Raw genomic sequence first — 23,831 nt, forward strand, 5'->3', positions numbered from 1 at the left:
TTTYGTAGTAGTATTCAGTGTTAAAATTAACTTTCAAAATTATCAGTGTTGAGAGCAGAATCATTAAGGCTGCACAGGTTTTCAAACTCTCCAGAAAATTGCACCTGCAGTCCTGGTGTGATTAAACYCAAGCAATTTGGTAAGTTTCTCTCAGTTTTGTTTGAGGTAAATTGAAGGAATATCTTGAGTAAAGCCTGTASCAGACGTTTCTTAAGGCAGTTCCTACAGAAGATAAGCTGAGCTGTGGAAACAACATGGCAAGATAAGAAAGAGCAAAGTTCATATCTCCCTGCATCCAACTTCAGTATTATTAGACATAATTCTTCCCTTGGGCATCTCTAACCCAAATCACCCACAAAAGTAGCCCAGTCACTAGCTGAGCAGGGAGAGGCTGCCTGTGAATTGTCAGTACTTTGGTAACAAAGTCTGCTTTACCCCCTTGGTTTGAAAAGATGSAACACTTCTGGAGATCATCTGATCTTTTGAAGGACTTCACCCTATTCCAGGAGATGCTGGTCAGAACGATCTTTTGGGATTCTAGTCCATGTGTGGGAATTAATTCAGTCTGTTGGGTTCTCACCAGCACCTCAGACTCAGAGACAGAATTGTTCAGATTAGCTTCTAAATAACTCCAGCTTCTGACAAAAAAAGAACTGTAAGACATTGATTTCAGATACTGGAGGGTTTAACTCCTATTGCCAAGCAAGTCATAAGAGTTTTCTTTCTTCTTATTTTCATTACAGATTTATAGAAAAACAAAAAGTAAAAGAGACCTAGTGGGTCAATGAGGCTTTTTTTCACTTCAGCAGCACCCTCTTTCTTCTGGTATATTATTTTCTGTCTGTCATCCTTTTTATTAAATCTGCTTAACTGAATGAGACATATGTAACAGTATTTTATAGTGTTCTAGTGACATCTCAGTTGAAAAACAAGTTTGAATTACGATAAAAAGTCACGCATTTTTATAACACAAACTTGAGATAACAAGTACAGAACTATGAGCTGTCTAAAATAGGAAGGTTCCAGAGGTGTCTGATAGTCAAAATATGTTTTGCAGGCATAAGCTAAATGACCTCAGGGACTTCCTTGTTTTGTCTGTTTCAATGGATAGATGAATCTCTAATTTAAGAGGGGAAGGGAAAAAAACTCCTTTTCTTCCAGTCCAGTGTACAAACAAGTCAGTGAAATAAGTCATGTGTTATTAAGAATCCTCTGTAGACCTTGTTTTCCATTTTGAGCCTTTTAAAGCCTAACCTGCAGAGTGTGGAGCATAATTAAACTTAGAATAGTCAGGATTTGCAGAACAGTGGAAATGAGACCTGTTTGAAGTAGTTTTGTTAATCCTGTTTTCAAGACCCACCTATATTGTCCCTAGAAATCTCAAGCAAGTTATATTGTGGTGGAGAGTTTGTGGCCAAGAGTATATTTATGATCAATGGAGGACACAGCCTGAGGTAAACTAAATTTAAATTGCAAACTAAAGGTCTCATCCCAAGGGAACATGGAGGACCCTCAATTCATTCTTAGTAAAAGGTTATTGATACAGTGCACCTCCATGCAGAAAGGAGTCCCTCAATGGTTTCTGTTTTCTCTTGTCAAGTCAAAAAATGGTTCCAGATATAAACTTTCGTTTTTTTTTTTTTAATTTCCCTGAAGATCTCTGTTCTTCCTTTCCTTCTCATCAAAAGTCAGCTGAATCTGATARAGTAGTAGGATTAATGAAAATAGAAACATTAGATTTTGTCATGTTCTGTGTTAGTTCAAGATATAAGGGGATTTCTTTCTTCTGATTTGAGAGAAATGGAGAATGTTACCTTGTGTTAAGGCAAGTATAATGTCGTGTTACCATTGTTCCTCAGCCAAGGCACAGGTTCTCCAGTTCTGCCCCTTATCTCTTTCTTACTGAAAGCTCTACTACATATATAAAATAGGAAAAGGAAAAGAGCGAGTCAGTCCAATGTGGGCTTTCTGTTGCCGTAGCTCTTCTGTGACTGCTTGTCGTGCACTGGTGATACACCACATGCAAGGAAATGTGACAATTCCCTGTCCCAGCAGGTTCTTCTGCTCCTGAGGATGTGCCCCAGAAATTCTGTTGTTGAACAAGCTTCTCACTGYAATAAAAACTTCAGGTTTTCAGATCAGGAAACTGTAAAGCAAGTAACTGTAACAGCTCTGCTGCTCTGAGGTTCTTGAACACATCTGGCAAAAACTGAAATCTCTTTTCAGAAGCAACTGACAACGCCTTGGCAACAAAATCAGTAGAAGCCACTCCTGGCAGCCATTTGTTGCCTTTTCAGTTGTGCAGATACAGCAGGCTGTGTATCCACACCGCCTCCACCCACTGAAAGGGACGCATAATAAACAAAAAAGGTGGCAGTGGTGAAACCAAAGGGAGCTTTGTAAGCTGATCTCACTGTCAGGGCTGTCTGACTTGCTGTAGAACCCAACAGCAAAGCACAGTAGTACACTGGGTATGCTGAAAGAATCATCTTAGCAGACGGAAAGAGGAAAAAATCATGTTTCTTTCTTGTTTTAATATGTAACTTCCAACACAAATACAGCAGAAATCTTGGTTGTCATATGAAGTGTCAGACACTGAGTTCAGTCATTACACTGTGAAGCAGAAGATAGGTGCAAATGTCAGTGCGACTTTGCTGCGCAGTTCAATCAATACCTCCAAAACATGACCCGTGGCTGTGTTCTGTGAATGAAATGGATTACACCGCCAGCACAACCTTTGAAAAAGTGAATTTGTTAGTGAGATCCTATCTTGTAAGTCAGTAACTCAAAACCAGTTTCCTTTTCTTAAATGCTATCATGATAGCAGCAACAAATTGAAAAAAAATTACAACTTCCCCTTTGGAAAAACAGATGGAAAAAAGCTGCCTTCTGCCTTCTCATGGATGACTGATAGGTATCAGAATTTCTGCAGTGATGTAGGAAAACATTTTGTTCACTGATTTTTTTTTTTAATAAATTGTTACCCCATGGTTGGCTGGCTGTTAGTAGGCAGAACTTCAGGGAAATAACATTTCTTCTTCAAACTGACTTTGTAAATGACTTTCACACATGAATACCTGGCATTTGTACCACAGCACTCTTCAACCTCAGCTGGTGTTTATTCTCCTTCCCTGCCACCTGCATTCCAAACACATGGGTGTCTGTCACCCCAAGCATCCTGAAGGAAAGATTTAAATACCGTAGGGCCCACTACTGCCTTAGAAGTAAAGTTCCTTTGTGCTTCAGCAGCAGAAAGTAAGAGAAAGCCTTAGAACTGTTTCCCCTTGGAAGCTGGATAAGGGGAGTCTTCCAACACTTGCTACTGCCTTTTCAAAATCTCACATCTTTTGTGCTTATTATGGCCATCAGGTTGGAAAATGCCAGAGAGAGATAACAAGCATCAGCAATTATTCTTATCTTATAATTCAAAATTGCACTTTCARTGCAGGCTATTAATAACCTGCTTGATGTTGTCGCACCACATTAAATGATCATTTCAAGGCCACAATTTGTTCTTTATTAGAGGTCATTAGCTTGATAAATATGCTGGGCTTTTCCACCAGTGATTCTAAATTATATTAGGTACATTTTGCACAATTCTGAATTATTTTAGATAGGCTGTAAAAAACCTGGTTCACTTCTACCTTATCAATGCCATATGCTTTAATTAATGGGTTTAATATTTATATACTCCATAATACATATTTGTAGAAGATTAATCAGCATCTGGTTCCATTTTGTCATATTTGGATAAACTCAACAAAGAGTAAAACGTACTTTTCTAAATCCAGAATATGATAAATAATTTGAAGGAGGCGCACTCAGTCCTTCAAATAAGTGGGAGTATAATAAAGCTATTCTTTAAGTAAATAATAAAAATTAAAAGTAAAACCAGCACAAATGGCACTGGTAAAAATTAATAGTGAGCAATTTAAAATCRTGGCACAGCCTTACAGAATTCTGGAAGATACATTATCCCTTGTCAGTGGTTGCCCGAGTAGATCTTAYTCAAAGTGCTAGATCTTGAAAAAGCGTTGAAAATTCCATGGAAAAAGTGATGTTGAAAAAACAGAAATTATAAGAGGGCTTTTTGACTTCAGGCTTCAGCCTTTTATACTCAGCTTGTAAATGTTCTCCGGATAAGCACAGGAAAATTATTTAATTCTAAAATCAGTTACTCATATAACTGTTTAGGTTTGGACTTATGTAAGAAAACAGGGAATGAAGAGGCTTTTTGCTGGAAGAAGTGTGGTTCTTTCCTGGCTTTTCCTCTTCAATTTCCCAGCATTTCCTCCAATTCAATTTGTGTTGGTTTTAATTTGGGCTATTCAGCTCTGTAGCCTGGAAATGTAAAATTGCTGAAGACCCACTATTCGCGTGTTGATAACTTCAGTACTTCGAAATGAGGAAACAAAAACGGTCATCAGCTTGTATTCAGCTTTGATGACACTGTGTTTTTTCTGAAGAGCAGGTGGATCTCATGGGTGGCTGTGGCAAAACATAAAAGGCTTAAGACAACACACCATRTATTTTTCTCACAGCAGCCGACAGAGGTACATGAGTTTGCAGGACTAACTAAATATGGATTTTGGCACATGCAGATGGAGTGCAAGCCAGAAAAGTCAGTGGATATGGGCCATGTGAGATGGCTGTTACAGTGAATCTTTGCAAACATACCTATTTGTCCTTCCTCATTTGTCTGTGTACCCATTCCCACATTGCCCAGGGTGCAAGTTGTGAGCTGTACGTCTTTGAAACTGTTTATTTATTAGCTTTAGTCCCGGTCCTGTGACTCTCTCWTGAGGTTTCGTTAGGGCTGTAATTGCAGCTACATTCAAATGTCCAGTGCTGTAATGCTGGAAACCTGGCCATTCTAAAAAGTTACAAAAATGTAAATCCTATTTTGCACTGAATGGCAGAAGAGGAAGAACTTYGTTTTTTCAAGTGGTGCTTGATAGATAATGAGGCTGCAAATATTCCAGGTATGTTTTTGTCTTGGTCTCAGATACAGAACTTYATCTTCTTTTCTCCCTCTCCTTCTTGCAGGGACTTAAAGCAGCCGACAATGACCCTACAGCCCCACCATACGACTCCCTCTTAGTSTTTGACTATGAAGGAAGTGGCTCCACTGCTGGATCCTTGAGCTCTCTTAACTCCTCAAGTAGTGGTGGTGAGCAAGACTATGACTACCTAAATGACTGGGGCCCACGCTTCAAGAAACTTGCTGATATGTACGGTGGAGGTGATGACTGAACTTCAAAGTGAACTTTGGTTTTGGACAAGTACAAACATTTCAACTGATATTCCCCAAAAGCATACAGAAGCTAGGCTTTAACTTTGTAGTCTACTAGCACAAGTGCTTGCTGAAGGCTTTGGCTTAGGCTGCAAACCAATTTGGGCTCCGTGGAATATCAGTGATCCAATGCTGTTTGGAAAAAAGTATTGAGCTCAGTTACACTTGAATTTTACAGTACAGAAGCACTGGGATTTTATGTGCCTTTTTGTACCTTTTTCAGATCRGAATTAGTTTTATGTTTAAGGCTTTAATGGTACTGATTTATGAAACGATGCATTAAAGAGACAAAATATGTTGGGGTGGGGAGGAGTAAGGTGAAACACAATATACTTCAACATGCTTTTGTTACATCGCATTGCTTTTATTAAATAAGGAGATTAAAAATAAACAAAAAAATCCTCATGGAACAATTTTATTATCTGGGAGAGAAGAACCATGAGGTGGAACAATGTACATTACTTCTAGTTTTAGATGTTAGGGGACTTTTTTCACTAAAATTCTAAAACTTATGCAGCTGGTTGCAAATAAAGGGAGTTTTCATATCACCAGTTTGTAGCAGAATTGATTTTTTTTTCTTATGCTAGAATGTTAGACACATTTTGGTCTTAATCCATGTACACTTTTTGGTTTGTTTTTTTTTTAATTTCTAGTATTTTTTTCCCACTTCACTGTAAAAAATGGTATGTGTACATAATGTTTTATTGGCATAGTCTGTGGAGAAGTGCAGAAACTTCAGAACACGTGTATGTATTATTTGGACTATGGATTCAGGTTTTTGCATGTTTATATCTTTCGTTATGGRTAAAGTATTTACAAAACAGGTTGCAAACAAGTGACATTGATTCAATTGTTGAACTGTAGTTAGAGTACTCAATATTTTTTTTTATTTTTATTTTTATTATTTTTTTTTGTTTGGGGAGGGAGAAAAGTTCTTAGCACAAAAAAAAGTTTTACATAATTTGTACCAAAAAAGGGGGGGGATGGGAGTTGGCCTGATACTGGTGGCACGAGAAAAATATACAGTATGTTCTGGGGGTGGGGAGGGGAGGGGGGGAAGGAGCTTTCAAACTGGAGAGACTTCTGAGAACAGCTTTGCCTCTGTATTGTGTACCAGAATATGAATGATACACCTCTGACCCCAACGTTCTGAATAAAATGCTAATTTTGGATCTGGTGCTTGATTTGGCTTTTTTTCTTTTACCTGAGCAGCCCTGACTACAGTAAATAAAAAGTGCACAAAGTGTGCTTGGGTTCTGTGAGAAGTTGTGCGCGCTTCTTTAGCATTTCAAGCTGCTGGACTGGAAACAAGCTGCATGTAGAAGAAAGCCCAGCACAGATTTGTAAGGCAAGTTCCCAGGCGAAAGCAAATCTGTACYGGGATTTCTGGGAATTCTCTGTTTTCACTTCCCCACCGATGGCTATCTCTTTGGTTTAATGTGCRTTATCTAAATAATAGAAATTGCATCATTCTTGGCTCATTTCTAGACTGACAGTTTAACGAGTGTGTGAATATGCTGCGGATTGAATAAATAAAATAAATTGCAGATTGTGGCACTCATCTGCTGGATCATCTGAGATTTTCATATGCTGAAGACAAGCCCCTGCTAACCCGAGTATACATCAAATCCTGGCCTTCAAGGAGGTGCTTACAGTCATGGAGCTCGATCCAAAAGCCCTGTTCGGAGATTTGTCATTACTAAACAAGTTTSTGACCTGTTACTGTGATTTACTTGCAAACAAAGCAAACATAGTAGGTACAGCAGCTCTTTGTTCTCTTGCAGCAATCTGCTCAGGTTTGATGCCTGCATTTACAGACATTTAGAACTTAATTGTGAACAGTGTGAAGTTCAAATTCAGCAGAAAAAACRGAGTTTCCCAGTCAGTGGACAGGGAAGGGAACCAGGACCTGGGGCTGGCAGGGCCACCTGTGCTGGGACACATGGGTGGGCAGCAATTTAATTTTAGGGGGAAGCTCTCCACTGGTGCCACATCAGTGCTTCCTCAGCATTCACACCATAATTTACATAATTTGACTGACTTCAGGAGGTAAATCCCAAAATCTGAGTTAAGGAGCGTTTAAGTGCTRCATGGGGGATGTCTCCACTGCGCTTTTCATGGCCATGTCTCCTTCCTTCGTCTTGCTTCTGATGAAAGGTAGCAATCCTCTCAGGTTGGGATATCCTATTTCAGCCTCTGCACACCTGGCTGTCATTTAYAGTTGCATTTGCAACTTCTAACTTAATGCTGTAAAAAAGCCTTTTTTGGGTAATATGTCAGAGTTATCAACGACCACCTTTAAGCTATTTCCAAATTCAATTTGTAGTATAAGGAAAAAGGGGTCTAGATCAGGACATGGAAATGAAAATCTGACAATGCATAGTTAAGTAAGGAAAACTTTCATAAAGGGCAGGATTTAAACTTAGCATGTTAAATGCATGTTAAATAAGCAAAAGACCACTTCTAGCACAAAAAAAAAAATCATGCAAAAATGTATTTTAAGCATGATCTTGTTACTTAGAACCAGCAAACTGGAAATGCTAAATGAGCTTTATTCATTGACATTGAATGTTAAAAGACACACCGGGGGAGAGATCTGTGGAGGATTCCTAGTTTGGGCTATAGTACATTTTTCTGTTAAAAGTGGACAGAGGTCATCTTTTGTAAGCATCTGACTCTTCTGCACAGCAATAGAGTTTTATCTTGATCAGACAAAATTCAGCTGTGCAGCTCCTTTGAAATTGTAGCAACAGTTCTCAGACCTAGTGGTAGATCAGCGTTAGGTCTGCTGAACAGAACAAAAGGCAAATCATTTTTATGCATTTCAAATGCTCGCAGAAAAAAAAGATGTTTGAACTTAACTTTCATCAAATTTCAGGTTTGTTCTTACTCTAGAAATGTGCAATCAGGTTTTTTTTATCCATGATACCTGCTTCAGTACCTGTCAGAGGGCTGCACTGAGAGGAAGTTGGCTAAACTTTGGGGCCTACAGAATTTTGGAAAATTTGGAATTTTGGCAGCCTGATGTGTAGATASATATGTCACAAGAATAATGAAAATTTTTCGCTTTAGCAACAGAGCCCAGCTGGGGAATAGAAGTGGGGAAGAAAGGCTAAAATAGAAAGGCTAAGTGTTCCCCACAGGCACCTAAGGTGCCTTCCATCACACAGAGAGGGAAAGAGCACCCCATTAGTTAGGGACCCTTTGATCAACCAGTGTGAGACACTTTCCAGCCAATCTGCTGCTCTGTAGTGGCCAAACAGCTTTTCTGGGTGTAATGGGACCTTGGAGATGCCTCTTCTCTGGAGCTCTCGGTGTCAATGCTGATGCCTGTCCTGCTGCRTTACATTCCAGCACTGAGCTTTCCCAGTTTTCCCCCTCAGCTTACCAAGGTAGTTGAACAGTGCCAAATCTACACCAGGTTTTTATGTAATCTTCAGTTTATAGCCTCAAAKAATCAAAATCTTAAGTTTTGGTTGGGTTTGCTTGTTTTGCTGCAGGTTGGAGGACGTAATCGCCACATAGTGATAGCTGGGAAGGTTTATCTTCCTTTTCAAAGTTCAGTGTCCTGAACAGTTATTTTACCCCTGAAACCTGTGTGGGTTTCTAGGACATCTAAAAATGCAGCAATTGCCAGTGATACAGTAAGTACTTATAATCAGATTTCACATATGTGCTCTCTTGACTTTTCTGTCACTGAAGGACATACACTGTGGTGACAACATGACATTGCAACCCCACCCAGAGAGTTTTATGGAAAGATCAGTCAGGGTGAGGTGGCGGATATGTGCTCTCTGAGCTGCTCTCCTGYAGCTCTGGCTGCAGAGAATGCATCYCTGTGTGTGTAGCTGTTGCCTCTCAGATTTGAGCATAGTTGCAGATCTCTTGCCCCTCCTCCCTGGGCACAYAAAAGCTGCCCGTGTAGGACCCCTGGAATGCACCCACACATCTCATCTCCTGTGTGCCTTCCACCTTTACAATCAGTTACTGCCTCCACAAGATGGTTATTATTTTCTATTTGTTTCCATCTTTATTCCTCTCCCCTCACCTTGTGAGAGATTATATTTCAGAAAATACCGAGCATCATTTGTCTCTCATTAGCAAAGAGAATGCTCTCTGGTTTATGAATAATTCTTGTTGCTTGCTCCATTTCCCATCTAATATACAGTTTTGAAACCCTTTTGCCTTGCATAAACAGATTCTACTTTCTCAATTCTCTTGGCAAGGCTGAGAAAGTGTTTCCACTTTCATTCTGTTTGCACTTCCCCTTTTCCGTTTCTGTAACCATCTCTTTGGCTGCTGTTTTCAGACTTTTAATCAATATCCTGTAGCAAAACTAAGTGACGATCCTCTTCTTCTTTGAATTGGCTATTTTTTTTTCCTCCTAGTGGAGAGCATTCTGGTAGACTTCCTATTTTCCTGTATTGCACCCAGAAAAAAAGGATTTTTCTTTATTTGCAGCGGATTGTATTTATTACTATTTCTTAAAATAAATTCATTTTGAGAGGCTTTTTTTGTTGTTGTTTTTAGCATTTACGCATTTGTAAACTTCAGGGTGGTACACATTTAGGTAATTTCATGAAACCAGCTTCAGGTGGTTCACTCCCTCCCAAAGAGCCTGAATACTGATTCTGAAAGAAACATATTTTGCTCTGGGTATGAATAATKAATAGTAGCATTGTGTAAATTATTTTTATACTCCTTTTTCTGAAGATAAAATTTGTTGATATGGTATGGGTATATGCAGACAGACAGATCCATGGGCCCACCCGTTCTGGGTTCCAAATTACAGAAGTTTGATTATTACATTTGTTATCTGCAGTATTGCAGCGTGAGCTTATAAAAACCCAGCTGTCTCTGTGTTCCATAAATCAGAAGTAATGGCCAGATAATCAAAATTATGTTCCAATTCTAGAACATTCATTACTGGTGGCATTGTGTGAAGCAGTTATAAAAACAAGCAGTGTGCTAGGATGATTAGAGGGAATTACTCTAAAAATGTAGAATCATTACTGGAATGTTTTGACTTGAAGTTAACAAAGAGCAGTTTGCTCAGCAAGGTTATTTCAAGATAAACTGAGAAATAAACAAAGATATATCTTTCAGCCTGACCTAGTCAGGAAGCAATATTCAGAGCCCTATCTTTCTGAGAACTGATTTTTCCTCATTTAGGCAAAATGAAAGCAAACAAGAAAAATGGCCAAAAATAGTCAACCCAGCCCTTAAAAACTTCTCATGGAACGGAAGAGGCAGCTTCAAAGACCTGCTCGGCTGTCATGTTTCATAACAAAGAATTCCGGGCTCTCGCCAAGTTTTTTGATCTTCCCATTTTTTTTTGTGTGTGGCAAGAATTCACACTGACTAGAGACCAAATATTCTGACTGCAGAGTGTCTAAATACAAGCTCTAACTTAGAGTTAGTTACTTTAGTGTTTCCTGTTGCTCCTTCCTGGCACAACTAATTAAATACTTGCTATTCCTAAGAAAAGACTTTAAAGCCTGAACTACTGTTTGGAATGTAAAAAGCCCCAGCCCTTGCTCAGGAGCTCTGCCTTGGTGTTTTATGTGGTAAGTGAATGCCATTATTATGAAACAAATTAGTTTTTCCATGAAAATGTCTTGGAAAGCTCTAGATTTTATTGTGAAGGAAGCAGTTCACAAATCCTTTGCATTTATTCACAAAATAAACTTTTCTGGACATTGCTACTCAACTTTCAGCTCTTTGAAGGCAAGACTGAAATGGCAATAAGGTTTTCCTATGGACTGATGAGCACAAGGAAATGTTTTGAGCTCTGGCCTTCAGGCTTGTCCTTCAGAGGCTGGAAAGCAATCCTTTTTGCTGAATAGCAGTCCATTGGGTCAAGATCTCAAGAAGAAGGTTTCTTCTTTGAAATTCAGTAGTGTCAACTGGAGCAGTGCATTACAGAACATAGCTGGAAGTGGCAGAACTCAGCCCTTTTAAAGTGGGCTCAGTCCCAAAGCTCCAGAGTCAAAGGAGACTCTCCCCTTGGGAATTCCTTCCAAGCATTCACCGCAGGGGAACATTTATGTTTGTGTTATTCCTGCAGCCATATATGATAGCATTTGAAGCTAAACAACCTTGAATCACCGGTAATATATGCATGCATACATTTCTTTCAGAAAATAGAGACTGACAGAACAATTCCAAGTTCTGTTATCAATTGTCAGTTGACTTCCTTTTGAAAAGTGTCCTTTAATGMCTTCATGTTTTTTAACAACTCACTGTATTCACTAAGGCACTATGTTTGCTGAACTCTGGACCATCTTGTGATGACAGGTGACCCTGTTTAAATGAGCTTTTACAGAAATCTATTTCAGAACTGAGTATTTGGAAGAGAATTTTGATGGCAATTTTGTTGGCTGATGGTCTCAAAGACCACTGGAAGCTCAGACTTTCAGTAGCTGCCACAGGAATATCAGATCAGCTGCCATTCTAGAGGAGCAAGAGAAGGAGATGCAGTGAAATTAGATTTTAATGCTGCTCCACTCATACGTACAGTAGTAAAAAATATAAAGTGCTGGGTCAGTATTTATTGTGGGKCTTTGGGCCGCCTGCACAGCGATGGGGATCATACAAGGATAGGATTCATATTCAGTCTCAACATATCAGGCTTCTCTGAGGATCATCACAAGGTTATTTGTCCTCCCAGCTCACACAATGTTGTACTTCTGCTCTTACTGAGGGGGAGATTTTCTCCACTACTTGAAAATCCTTAGCAAGTCTTCAGTGTAAATTTTTATTAATTGAATATAACACTCTGTGGGATCCTTCACAAAAAGAAAATGTTTGTGAATGTCCACTTAATAACAATTTTAATGAAATTAGGGTGGAAAGGGCAGTTTATAATAGCATCCYGTCAACACCACCAAATAAATTTGCCCATTGAAGAAATGTTTCATAGGTGCATCACCTTATTGTGATTCTTTCTTATTCTAAAAAGAGTCAAAATAGGTGCAATTTTAGAACTGGAGGAGTAGGGATGGAATGAGCACTTATTCTGTGATCTTGAAGATTTGGGACTTGTGACTCCCCTCAGTGAAAATAAAATTGCTAATGTCAACCCATCTTTGGCAGACATCACCTCACATTGATTTTATACATAATTCAGCACAATTGACAGCCTTTTCAGGACAAGCTGGAGACTGATATGTTATGGAGGTTAAATTGCTTCTCCCTTCTGGAAAAGGGGGTCTCTTGAGGCCATGATTTATGTTTAATGGTGTAAAGAGTTGAAATGTGAAGAAGTTGGACTATGTTATGGCTGATGTGAAGATACTCACAGTAAAGTACTAGCGCAGTAAAAACCTGCCTCCACTGAATTTGTTATTGTCATAAGATATCAAAAATACCYTTTTCCCTTCTGTCTTGTCCCAAACTTGTAAAAGGAGTGAGAGTGTGTTACCCATGTTTAGTTTTGCACATGCAGTACCAGATACAATCTCTGTGCCATCAGCCATGGTGGCYCTAACCAGCAGAAAACATGATGGGAAAACAGTGCAAGACCCTTATTGATTGTCTTCTACTTTTGTCACTTGTTGCAGTGCTCAGAGAAGCAAGCAGCTATGGGGTAAACCTGGGCATAAAACTGGAATTTATTCATTTTCTCTGTCTGTGTCTGAGTTTCCACCAGGGCTTCTGGATGGTTTTGCTGGGTCCTCTCCAGGGAAAGAGCAAGTGCACAAACATTTCTCCATGAAGTAGACTCTAATCCTCACCCTCCTTCAAACCACAGGAACATTTTTATTAGCCCCAGCCAGCTTCCAAAGGGTTTCTTGAATAGGGGCAGAGACAGGCCTGTGTATTAATGTGGAATAATAAGCCTAATGGTGTGGTTTTTTACTTCATCATCTCTTAGGAAATCTTTTGACTCCATGGAGCACCACCTTTGCCAAACAGCTGGTGCACRACTCTCCTCATGGTGGCCATGCCAACTGTCCAGTCTCTGGCCATCATGCACCTTGTGCAGGGCCAAAATCAAAACAGAATGAATTYTCTGCTCCTGAGCTGGATACCCCCAGAATCCCCACAGTTAATTTGAAACACAAGCAAAACCGTCTCTGAAGTTTAGGAACAGCAGTCCCAGAGACACATTGTTCTATCTTATTTTCATTTTTTGTTGTGTTTATGTGAGTCACTGATGAACGCAGTCTGTATTCGTTGATGGTATGCAAAATTCAGTGCATGTAAGAAACTATTCTTGCAGCGTAATCAGATAATTAGATGTTTTGTCGCCGTCTTGCACTGTTTAGTATAAAGTACTTTGAATGACAMTATGGCAGCTCTTTTCCAGCAAACTTTACAGGCTGATTGTTGCAAACTGTGAGTTAACTTTAATTGGGTGCCCTGAGATTTGCTACTAGAAAGGTAATAACCTCAGCACAATAGCAAGAAGCTGCATCTTTTCACTGTAGTCAGTGTTGTAAATAAAGGCTAATTTTCCAACAGCCTCACTCTTTCTTCAGCGACCAGGTTTACCAAAAGAAGTAKAACCTTATTCCATAATTTCTGCAGGCTGTAATGTGCAAAGACACRAGCAACCCAAATGGCGTTGTGTGTGAATGAGTCTATGGCGGTGGGGGATGACAAAGGAGAGCTGCGTTTTGAAATAACAACATGAATTTCATTGAAAAGGCATTGAGTTGTTTGCCCTTTTATTTAGCCTTTATGATAGCAAATAGAAATKATTTGGCTTGCCAGTCAGACTTAGAAATGTGGAGGTGAAAAAAAAAAAAGGCAGCCCAAAACCTCAGTGTAATTTTGAGTCAAATGAGGTTTGGATCAAACTCAATGCAATTTATTTTTATATACTGTTCTCCACGCAGAGTATTACAAAGCAGTTTACAGGGAGAGTTAATCATCAGAAGCTAAAGGGAAAAGTAAGGTTTTAAAAGCCAAAAATAATTCAGTAGCGGGGAGGAATCATGCGAGTTTTTATTGGAGTACTGAGAGAAATTAGAGAAGTTCTAGGCAGAGCCCTTTTTTTCTGTTTTTYAGTAGGCAAAGTCCTATATTCAGTTGTGTCAGAAAATGACACATGGTTTTTAAATGACACAGCTTTTGAATGGCTAATTTTGTCAGTCATGTCAGTGTAATCAGTGTAACCCAACCTGAGAACTGTTCCAGTTCTGCTCTGCAGAGTAGCCACATGGACTACTTGCCATAGGGACTACTTGCCATAGATAGGAAACAGTACTGCTGAAGTAGAGCTTTATACACTACAAGAATTCCTCCTTTTTTTTTTTTTTTTTTTTTTTTTTTTTTTTTTTAATAAAACCTGATATACTCAAAATACCACCATTTTGAGGTTGTGAATTTTAAAAATATTAAAACAGAATGTTGCTATTGTATTGTGGTCTTATGGATGTGAACACATGCACCTACACACATACCTGCACGTGTACTTAATTTCTTTTTCTTTTAATTTTTTATATATTATTGATAAATTAATACTATTTAATATTTTGTATTTTGGGGCAGATTCCCCGATCTCCTGTCTCAGCTTTGCGTAACTGCTAAAACCATTCATGCTAAGTTACACTAGCTGAGAATTTTATTTATTTGACTTGCTTTGTATTTACAAAAATCATTTGTATGTATCAGTCAATTAGTGGCTTTCAGTATGAGGTTTTAGTGATACAGGATGTAGAAGAAACAACATAGTAACCACGTCTAGCCCCAAAATTATGGATATCCTTGGAAGGATATCCTGGATGACTTTTCCTCCAGACACTCATGGGCTTTCCAGACATGAAGTGCTTTCCAGACCTTCAAAACAGAATTTTCACCTGCTTGGTCTTCTTCTTTATCTGAAAATGTCCTTCCTTGAAGGACCATAATAATTCCTACTGCTCTCCCTGTTATGTTCGCTGATTGATCTTTGTCTTAAACTGACAGCTCAGCCTGGAACATACTTCAGAAAACAGGAGGAAAGCAGAAGTGAATGCTTTTGGTTTGGTTTGGTTTGGTTTGGTTTGGTTTGGTTTGGTTTGGTTTGGTTTGGTTTGGTTTGGTTTGGTTTGGTTTGGTTAGCTCTAAAATTTTAACCAAGCCAAACATTTGTTGCTGGTCAAATTCTCCAAATTCTTCCAACTTTCAAAGAATTTGATGTGTGAGTGTCAACTTGAAGGGGAGACAGGGTCCTGCCAGAGCCTGGAAGCTGTTCAGGCGCTTTTCGGGAAGGAAAAGGAGGTGTGAAATAGTCGGGATCGATTACAGCCCCGCTGTAAACAGAGAAAAGGAAAGGGAAAGGTGTAAAGCTGCACACACGAGGGGCGTAGGGCACTGCAGGGTGCTGCCTCTCAAACACCCCCTGCCAGGAGAGGAAGCAGCCTGCGAGCTGCACCCTGATTTATTCTCTGCTTTATTGCCACAGGTGATTGGAACAGGCTTCATTCTCACTGGCCAGAAGCATGGGGGGTATTGCAATAGCAAACTGTTAGTGTAGATCCCAGAAGAGGTGAGAAGATGCAGAAYGCTTCTCCTKTCATGTGCTTCTGTCCTGCATTCAWTAAGGGTCCATTTGAGGAAGCACTGATTACAGGAGGTGCTATGCCTCAAGMCTCCTTCGAGAATGCTTTTAAAGGATATTGTAATTCCATTCATCACTTTTCCAAATGATGACCTCCAACGACTCAGTTTTTACACAAGTGTAACTTCACAGACCTTGATATTCATGTTTATTATTGCGAGGCAAATGTTGAGCCCACGACTGCCCATGTAAGAGAATGATGATATTAGAGCAGATGGGATGTGATATTGTGTTACAACACTTGTGGGTTGTTATGACACCAGCCTCTGGATCGTAAATCTCTTCCTAGTTCAAACTTTGTTTTCTGCTAAAAGCAATATTTGCATCACGATCCAACGTCTGAAGGTGCTATGATTTTTTTTTTTTTTCATTCACACATTTTCACTTAAAAATAGGAGGGCCTATTACAAAAGTTTGCAGCWGGTGGGAAGCAAAAAAAGTTCATATGTAAAATTCAAATAAGGGAATGATTACTATGAACTTTCTAGTTCAGAAAACTACTGCTGCCTCATRTTAACTGTGATCATCCAGATCTTCTTGTGAGGTCAAAGATGCACAAAATGCCTCCACTCACTTTTTGCTCTTCTGATATTTCACTTCCCTGTACCCTGTGTTTCCTTTGCTTTTCATACTCATGGCTTCCAGCTTTATCTGTATCTAGGATCTTGTACAAACAGGTCTTTAGGAAACTGGTAGAGCTGTGAATTACTTATTCAGGAGGGCAATCCTTGATTTAATAAGAAAACAAGACACTCCTGCTGGCTTTTGTTCTCATCCTGCTACTTTTTTCTTAAGATTCAGCTCACAATATTTTGATATCAATGACAAAAAAAAGTCAGACTTCTAACATTTTCAAAGGTGTCCTTGGTGACCACCACGTTGCAAGCCAAATACCTTTTTGAAGTCTGAAAAAAAAAAAAAAAAGGTTATGTTGCATGATTTTGGTAACAGGAGTGGTTTCTGTGAGAATAAACCAGGACTTGCCCCCATAAGGGCTGGAGATGTTTCCAGCAAGGAAAATATCCAAAAATTATCTGCTGCTGCTGCCCAAAGCTGAGCCCCTCAGCAGCACTGGTGGTGTCTCTCTGATAACAGATTTACAAAGAGTAAAAAAACAGTGCAGCAGCTGTGTGAGAAAGGGGAGTGCAAAAAGTGTGCAAAAAACAGCCCTGCAAGCACCAAGGTGAGGGAGGAAGGAAGGGGGAAGAGGTGCTCCAGRTGCTGGAGCAGAGATTCTCCTGCAGCCTCTGGAGAAGAATGCACTGGAGCAGATTGTGCCCCTGCAGCCCATGGATGGGGCAGGTGAACATGCTCTAAAGGAAGCTGCTGTCCATGGAAAGGAGCCCTTGCCAGGACTGTTTTCTGACAGGAGCTGCTGCCCACAGGGARCCCATCTGGAGCAGCTCTTGAAGAACTGTACATCATGGGAGAGACCCCAGATGGAGCAGGGAAGAGTGCAGAGGAAGGAAAAGCAAAGATGAAATGTTATGGATTTGCCACAACCCCCAACCCCCATTCGTCCCTCGCTGCTTCCTCCAGAAGAGGAGTCAGGAGTGAGGGAGTGAAATTGAACCTGGCAAGGAGGGATGGGGTAAAGTGTTTTAGTTTTGTCTGKTTTTCCCACAATCCTACCCTAATTGGCAATAAATTAAATTCATTTTTCCCAGGTTGAATCTGTTTTGCCCATGACAGTAACTGGTGAGTGATGTCCCCGTCTGTATCATGACCCTGTCTTATTTTCTCACCCATCAGCTGAGGAGGGAGAGCAAAAGAGCAGCTGAGTGGGCACCTGGTGGCCAGCCAAGGTCAGCCCACCACAAAAAAAATATCACCAATAATAGTTCAGTGGCTGTATCACAGCATCATTAACTTTTCAAAACAGACATAGAAACAAACACACACACTTGTCACTTAGTTCTCTCAGCTCTGTGCAGCATTAATAGAAAGGGAAATATCCCAGGAATTTTGCAGCCTTAAGTATTTGGAGAGGGGAGGCCAAGAAAAAACAACCCTGAAGGGAAGCTGATGAAACATAACCAGGAGATTGAAGAGGTTTAAAAAAACAGCAAGTGGTTTAGAGCTGTAATGAGGAAAACAGCCCTCTGGTTCAAAAGCAACTGCTTTCTTGTCCGTTTGCAGGATAATCAATATCTCATCCTGAAACATCTGTGAGCAAATAAAAAAAAAAAAAAGAAAGAAAACTGTATTCTGGAAAAGATTTGCTGACCTAGTCCAAGTTCCATCAGAAATGGAAGCATAAATAACTTCAAAATATTGATAATGATTCTGAGGGAAAAAGAGCTGAATAAACAGCACTGAATAAAATGTAAAATTGCATTTTATCTTTCTGTTTTCTTGTAAAACYCTGTGCTAGCAGACCTGGACTGTGTCTGCCTCTAGCATTTGATCAGAATTCTATCTCAGTCAGCCTTTTTTATTTTCCTCCCTTATTTTAAGCATAATTATCAGATTGATAAATATGTGCATCAAGCATWACATTAGCAGAGCCTGTGTTCTGAATTACTGTGGGATTGTTGCTTCTAGGGAGCAGAGACAGTTTAGGACCAGAAAATGAGCATGTTTCACTGAACAGATTATCTTTTCCAGCTAATAATAGTTCATATCAAATACCATTTTGTGAAAGATAGACACCAACTTGCACACTCTCTGTAAAAAAATGTGGCAAATGTTCCCTACAGTACTCACATATTACAAAATCAATTTTGCCTTAAAGGACCATTTTCAGAGTAGTTTCAATTCTAAAGTAGGTCTGTATGTTGCTGGGCTCCTTATATATTTATATCACAGTGAGCAATACAAGAACCCAGCAGTGCTTCCATTTCAGGCCCTGTGTAAAAATTCAACTTAAACTCACAGTAATGATAATGGAGACTGGATTGTTCACATCCTGAGAATTTTTGTCTACAAAGTTCCAGTAAGACCTTACAATAAATGCACCATCTTGAACTAAACGTTTAACTCGTCCAGGACATCAAGGTACTCGGACTTTGTTCCTCCATCATAAATTGTTGCTGAATCTGATTTCTTCTCCACAAACCAAAGTTCCCTTTCCACACCAATATTCCTAAAAAATATGTTCTCCTCTTTAACACCACAGACTTTCCTCAAGGCAAGCTTAGCTTTGTCACTTTTAGGAGTAGTTCAGCCTGCTTCTTGTAGGGAGCAGCAACTTTATTGCCAAGAGAAAAAGATAGGCTGTCTGAAACAACAGGCTACATCCAATGAGCTCAGATGCTGTACACAGCTTGGAATTGGTAGGTATCCACCCACGATGGATAGGACGGTGGCAATCAGCAAAGCATCAGCTAGCTCTGTGTGTTCTCATGGAGAAATTCCCTGTTTTTTACAGTGTCAGATGGGCAGTGACAACAYGTTCTCAGTAGTGTCTTCCAGCCCCTTGGTGCCTCCAGCACGGAGCTGGCTGATGGGGCTGGGTGCTGGCCGTGAGGTGCTCCTAGGTGGTGAGAGATGAAGGCTGACCACAAAAAACAAGAACAAGAAGTTTCTGAAGGAGATCTGTGTGGTCCARTCACAGATCCCTTTGGAGTCTCAAAACCAGTGGGTTTTAAGCTGCTTACTCTAAAGAGTGCAACATTTCCAACCTAAGCCTTTCACAGGGCCATTATGCTCAAATATTCACAGTCATAGAACCAGAGAATCATGGAATCATAGAACCATAGAATGATAGAATGGTTAGGGTTGGAAGGRACCTTAAGAAATATCTGGTTTCAACCTCTCTGCCATAGGCAGAGACACCTCCCACTAGTTTGCTCAGACCCCCATCCAACCTGGCTTTGAACACATCCAGGGATGGGACATACACAACTTATCCAGGTAACCTGTTCCAGTGTCTCACCAACCTCACTGTAAAGGATGTCTCCCTAATATCCAATCCAAACCTACCCTTTTTCAATTTAATGCCATTCTCCTTCGCCCTGTCACTGTCTGGCCATGTAAGAAGTCCTTCAGCTCTCTTGTATCCCCTTTAGGTACTGGACGGCTAAAGGATTGTATCTGGAGGCTTTAAGTGGTCCATCTACAAAGCCTTGGACAGGCATGAGCTGCAATAACATGGGGGAATAACATTTTGGATGCACTGCGGTATCATACAGGATTGTTTTTTGGAAGGTTTCAGCTTCTCCCTTCACTGGGTAAGGAGATGAGGTATTTTAGCAAAGAGATACAGAGCATTCTCAACCACTGGGAAGCTGGTCACAAGCTCGTATCCCTGATTTAAAGCATTGTCATTTGTTACAGGAAAAAAATGGAGAATATGGAACACTGCTGCTTCTGCTCCAAAAGGATTTTGCATTCTGTGTAGGTGACATTCAGGAGCTGCACAGACTTTGGTTGCTTGTGCAGCCYTACAGACTGTGTTACTGCACGTGTTTTCCAATTATCCAGCTTCTGTGAGAACAGAAGGTCAGCAGACCATTCTAGATAAATATTTTCGTCACCTTGTGCTCGATAACTAAGCTTGCCAAAGGGTAAACAGCCATGATTTCATCATCAATCTTGGAATGACAAGGTTCTGAAGTGCGTGRAGTGCATGACATGTTGCTCCAATATCAGGGGCAGAAGATGAGCATTGACAAATGGGGCAGAGGGTAATATTTTGATTGATTGTTTGCATAGGAGCTTATTGGGGAGGCCTGAGAGCTTTGATAAGATGCAAACATGAAGATGAAGAATTTAAAATCAAAAATTTATGGTTTTTTGACAGTTCTGGCAAGAAATGTGGATGGAAGAGTATTGACCAATACAAAAAGATTTTAAATTCTCTAAGAAAGGAGTAATTCCAAATGCAATAATAAACTAATTAAACACTGCTAGAAATATAATGAAAGTAGCATTTCCTCCCACAGGCAAACCAATGTCTTAAATAAGCGTTTTAATAATCCCCCTGTGGATTTTGGTACAATTTTGTCTGACCTTTATTTAAAGACCACCAACACAGCGATTGAATATGACTGGTCAATCTGTGTGAATTGTCTTTATCCTAGAGTCAGTTCTTTTTATTTCGTTGCCTATTTTCTTCCTCTTGATTTTCAAATACAGCTGCCCTTTCAGGGGACTTCTTCATCAAAATCTGCTGCATTTTTCTGTCTTACTGTGGCTATTGGTCTCTTGTTTTGCTCTCCTTAAAACTTTTGTAGTCAGCTCCTGATATTAGGAACATTTCTCTTTGTTAAAATCAGCTCTTAATATCAAAATATTTTTTTAGTTCTCCTAGAAATCAATTTAATACTCATTAAGAAAWTAGAGCATTGAATTCATTCCCTGTATAGACACAATCACATTCAACATATCTTGCTGGAGGAAATGTTTTGATACTGGAAGGCAAGTGTTGTCCCCTAGCATCTGGACCAAGAGTTGAGTCTCTGTGCTGAGACTGATGGAGGTAGGGCTCCCACCCTTGAGTGTGCTACTCTGCCTCGCAGATCCTGCAAGATCTGTACTGATGAACAAGGACTGAAAGCTCAGATGAGCCAAACTGAAAATACATGCACAGCTGTGCATGGACTGTCATTCCCCTCCTGGATTTCCTCTGCTTTAAAAGAAAAAAAAGGTGGTCCTTCCCTCCAATCTCAAATGTTGTGCCGAGTTTGACAAACTGCTGCTGACAGCCGTAGCCACCACACACAAAAGTGATCTGTCAAAAGGTAAGAGATTTTGGAGTAGCAGTTCTTCAGCCCTAATTCATGCTTTTAAAGCAGAGGGATATATACAGCTGCTTTTCTGTCAAAGACATGAAGATTTGGAAGGTACCTTTTTTTCCTCCCACATTTAGCATATGTTTTAGCCATGCATAAGAATTTTCCAGAGTGGAGGGAACATAAGAGGAGGAGGAGGGGCAGGGGGGAGGCAAAATTGTCTTCCTTTCTAAGAGGCAATCTGAAGTGATTATAGAAATGCTCACTTTGGCTGTATATATTTTTGAAGATAAGACTTGCTCATATCAATCAAAACAGAGTGGCAGCAGCCGAGTGAATTGCTTCGAGTAGCTCTGCTTCCCAGAGTCTGATGCAGCCCTTTGATATATTTGTTGGATTGTGGAGGGGCTCTAATGCCACAGGCACAGCTGGTTTCCCACTCAGCTATCACACATAGCAGTGGGGGGCTCCTTTCCACTGCAGGTGCCCCCAGCATTGGTAAGACAGGTATTCCAAAGGCCCTAGGTTTGCTCTGGGACCACTGCCTCTCCCATTTTACCTCCATCTTACTAAGCTGATAAATAAACTGCTCATAAGGTTTCTTTTTTAAAAATTAATTACTCAGTTCCAGCCCACTGGTAGTTCCAAAGGAATAAGATCTTGGGAACCAGCTGTTCTGCATGAAGGCATTGCAAATCTGTTAATGGCAGAGGAAAGCAAAGAAGGGTGGTGGAACCAGGAGGGATCTGGCCAAGAAATCGAAAGCACTGAATGGCATCCAGGTAGAGAGCGATGCAGAGTTAGTCGTCTGAAGGCACAGAGGGTGAGAATGACATATGAAATTCCAATTTTCTGCTTTCTGAGCTCATCTTAACCTGTTATACACAGCRCTGCAACTGTTAGACCAACTAAACTATTTCCACTGACACCAGTGCCCAACATTCCATTGCTTCCAGTGTGAGTACAGCTGGGCYGATATAAAATAACTTTACCGTAGGAAGTAACATTTTTAATCACTTAATTTACAATTTTAAAACTGTGTTTTGTGGATGAACAGTCTTTGTTGGCATCTTTTTGGATTACAACTAGAAGTGAAGCCCACCTAGTTTTCTGTTAAGATTAGGTAAGCTCTGAGACATCAGAAGAATTGCAGAATCATTTTTCTTCCTTGACTAAAAAAGAAATTAATATTTTAAAAGCTGCCTTTTTTGAATTTGTGATTAGTGGAGGTTTGTGATTTTTGAATTTGTGATTAGTGGAGACAACTTTTTTTGAGAGTTCTGGCTGTACATGAATTGTTTTGCATCTCCTTGTGTAGTATAAGTTGAAGGAAGAGATGACTATGTATAGTTTTTATCTGTACATGCTGACAGTGGGGAGTGAATAGCTGTGACAGAGAATGATTTGGTYACTTTAGAATGATTTGGTTATTTTGATGTGTCAGTTGTTGACTGTTCTGGAAGCAATGTCTCGGTGTCAGCCATGAGCAGTGCTGGTCCTTCTTCAAGGTCTGAATATTGAACAGATCAATCCTGGGACTGGTGTAGAATTGTGCTGTCCTAGATTGAGTCTTTCTGGGCTTGAAGACAACAGAAAGGCTTCAGCCTTTCAATGCAGGATCCACCCTCTCATGAGTACAGCAAAAATTCCACAAGGAATCAGGGACTCCTGTCCCATATGATGAAGAGTGTTAAACTCAGGGGGCCAAGTAAGAGCAGCACAGGGAAATAAATGCATGGAGTGTTTTCAGCTGACAGGGAGCTCTGAAGCACCTTCAGATGTCGTGAAYAAATCATCCCCTAACCATGTAAAGGCAGAAATCAAGGGCTAGCCCTGGAGAGAGACTTGGACATGCTCTTGGACATGCTCAAGGCAGGACTTTGAGGCATTGGGATAAGCCCTCTTTTTGGAAAAGTATTTTAAATTCTCTACAGTATGACACCATCATCAAGTAGGTACATCTATGAGTGTGTTCTGCAGCAAATTTAGCAAGAGAAACTTCTGCATGCACCCAGCCTCTCTCTCACAGACTGCTTATACCTTCCCACCTGAAAGCTGCTCTTTGGAATGTTGTTTTATCACTTCTTCCCAGCAGCTGTGTAAATCCTACAGTCTGATATTCTGGCACARGAGAAAGGACTTGAAGAAGAGGAGGTGTAGAGCACACTAGTCATTCAGTGGATAAATGTGTCAGCAGTGGAGTGCATCAAAAAATTATGTCTCTGGGAAGAGTGCTAAGAAAAATAGACATACTCAGGTGGTCTGGAGCTCCTCAAGAAGCTCTTYCAGTCCCCCCATCAAGATGCTGCAAAAC

General features: G+C 40.1%; 1 protein-coding gene across 1 annotated transcript in view; it reads left to right on the top strand.

The window, feature by feature from the left end:
- Nucleotides 1–6,776, top strand: part of CDH2 (cadherin 2) — a 116,564-nt gene extending 109,788 nt beyond the window's left edge. Inside the window, exon 16 of the mRNA XM_057367236.1 lies at nt 5,047–6,776. Within this exon, the coding sequence (XP_057223219.1) occupies nt 5,047–5,253 (207 nt within the window). The 3' untranslated portion in view covers nt 5,254–6,776. The remainder of the gene's footprint in view (nt 1–5,046) is intronic.
- The last annotated feature ends 17,055 nt before the right edge of the window (nt 6,777–23,831 follow it).

Source organism: Malurus melanocephalus, unplaced genomic scaffold (genome assembly GCF_030028575.1).
Source record: "Malurus melanocephalus ecotype Western Australia unplaced genomic scaffold, MMel_1.1 scaffold_76, whole genome shotgun sequence".
Classification (NCBI taxonomy): Eukaryota; Metazoa; Chordata; class Aves; order Passeriformes; family Maluridae; genus Malurus; species Malurus melanocephalus.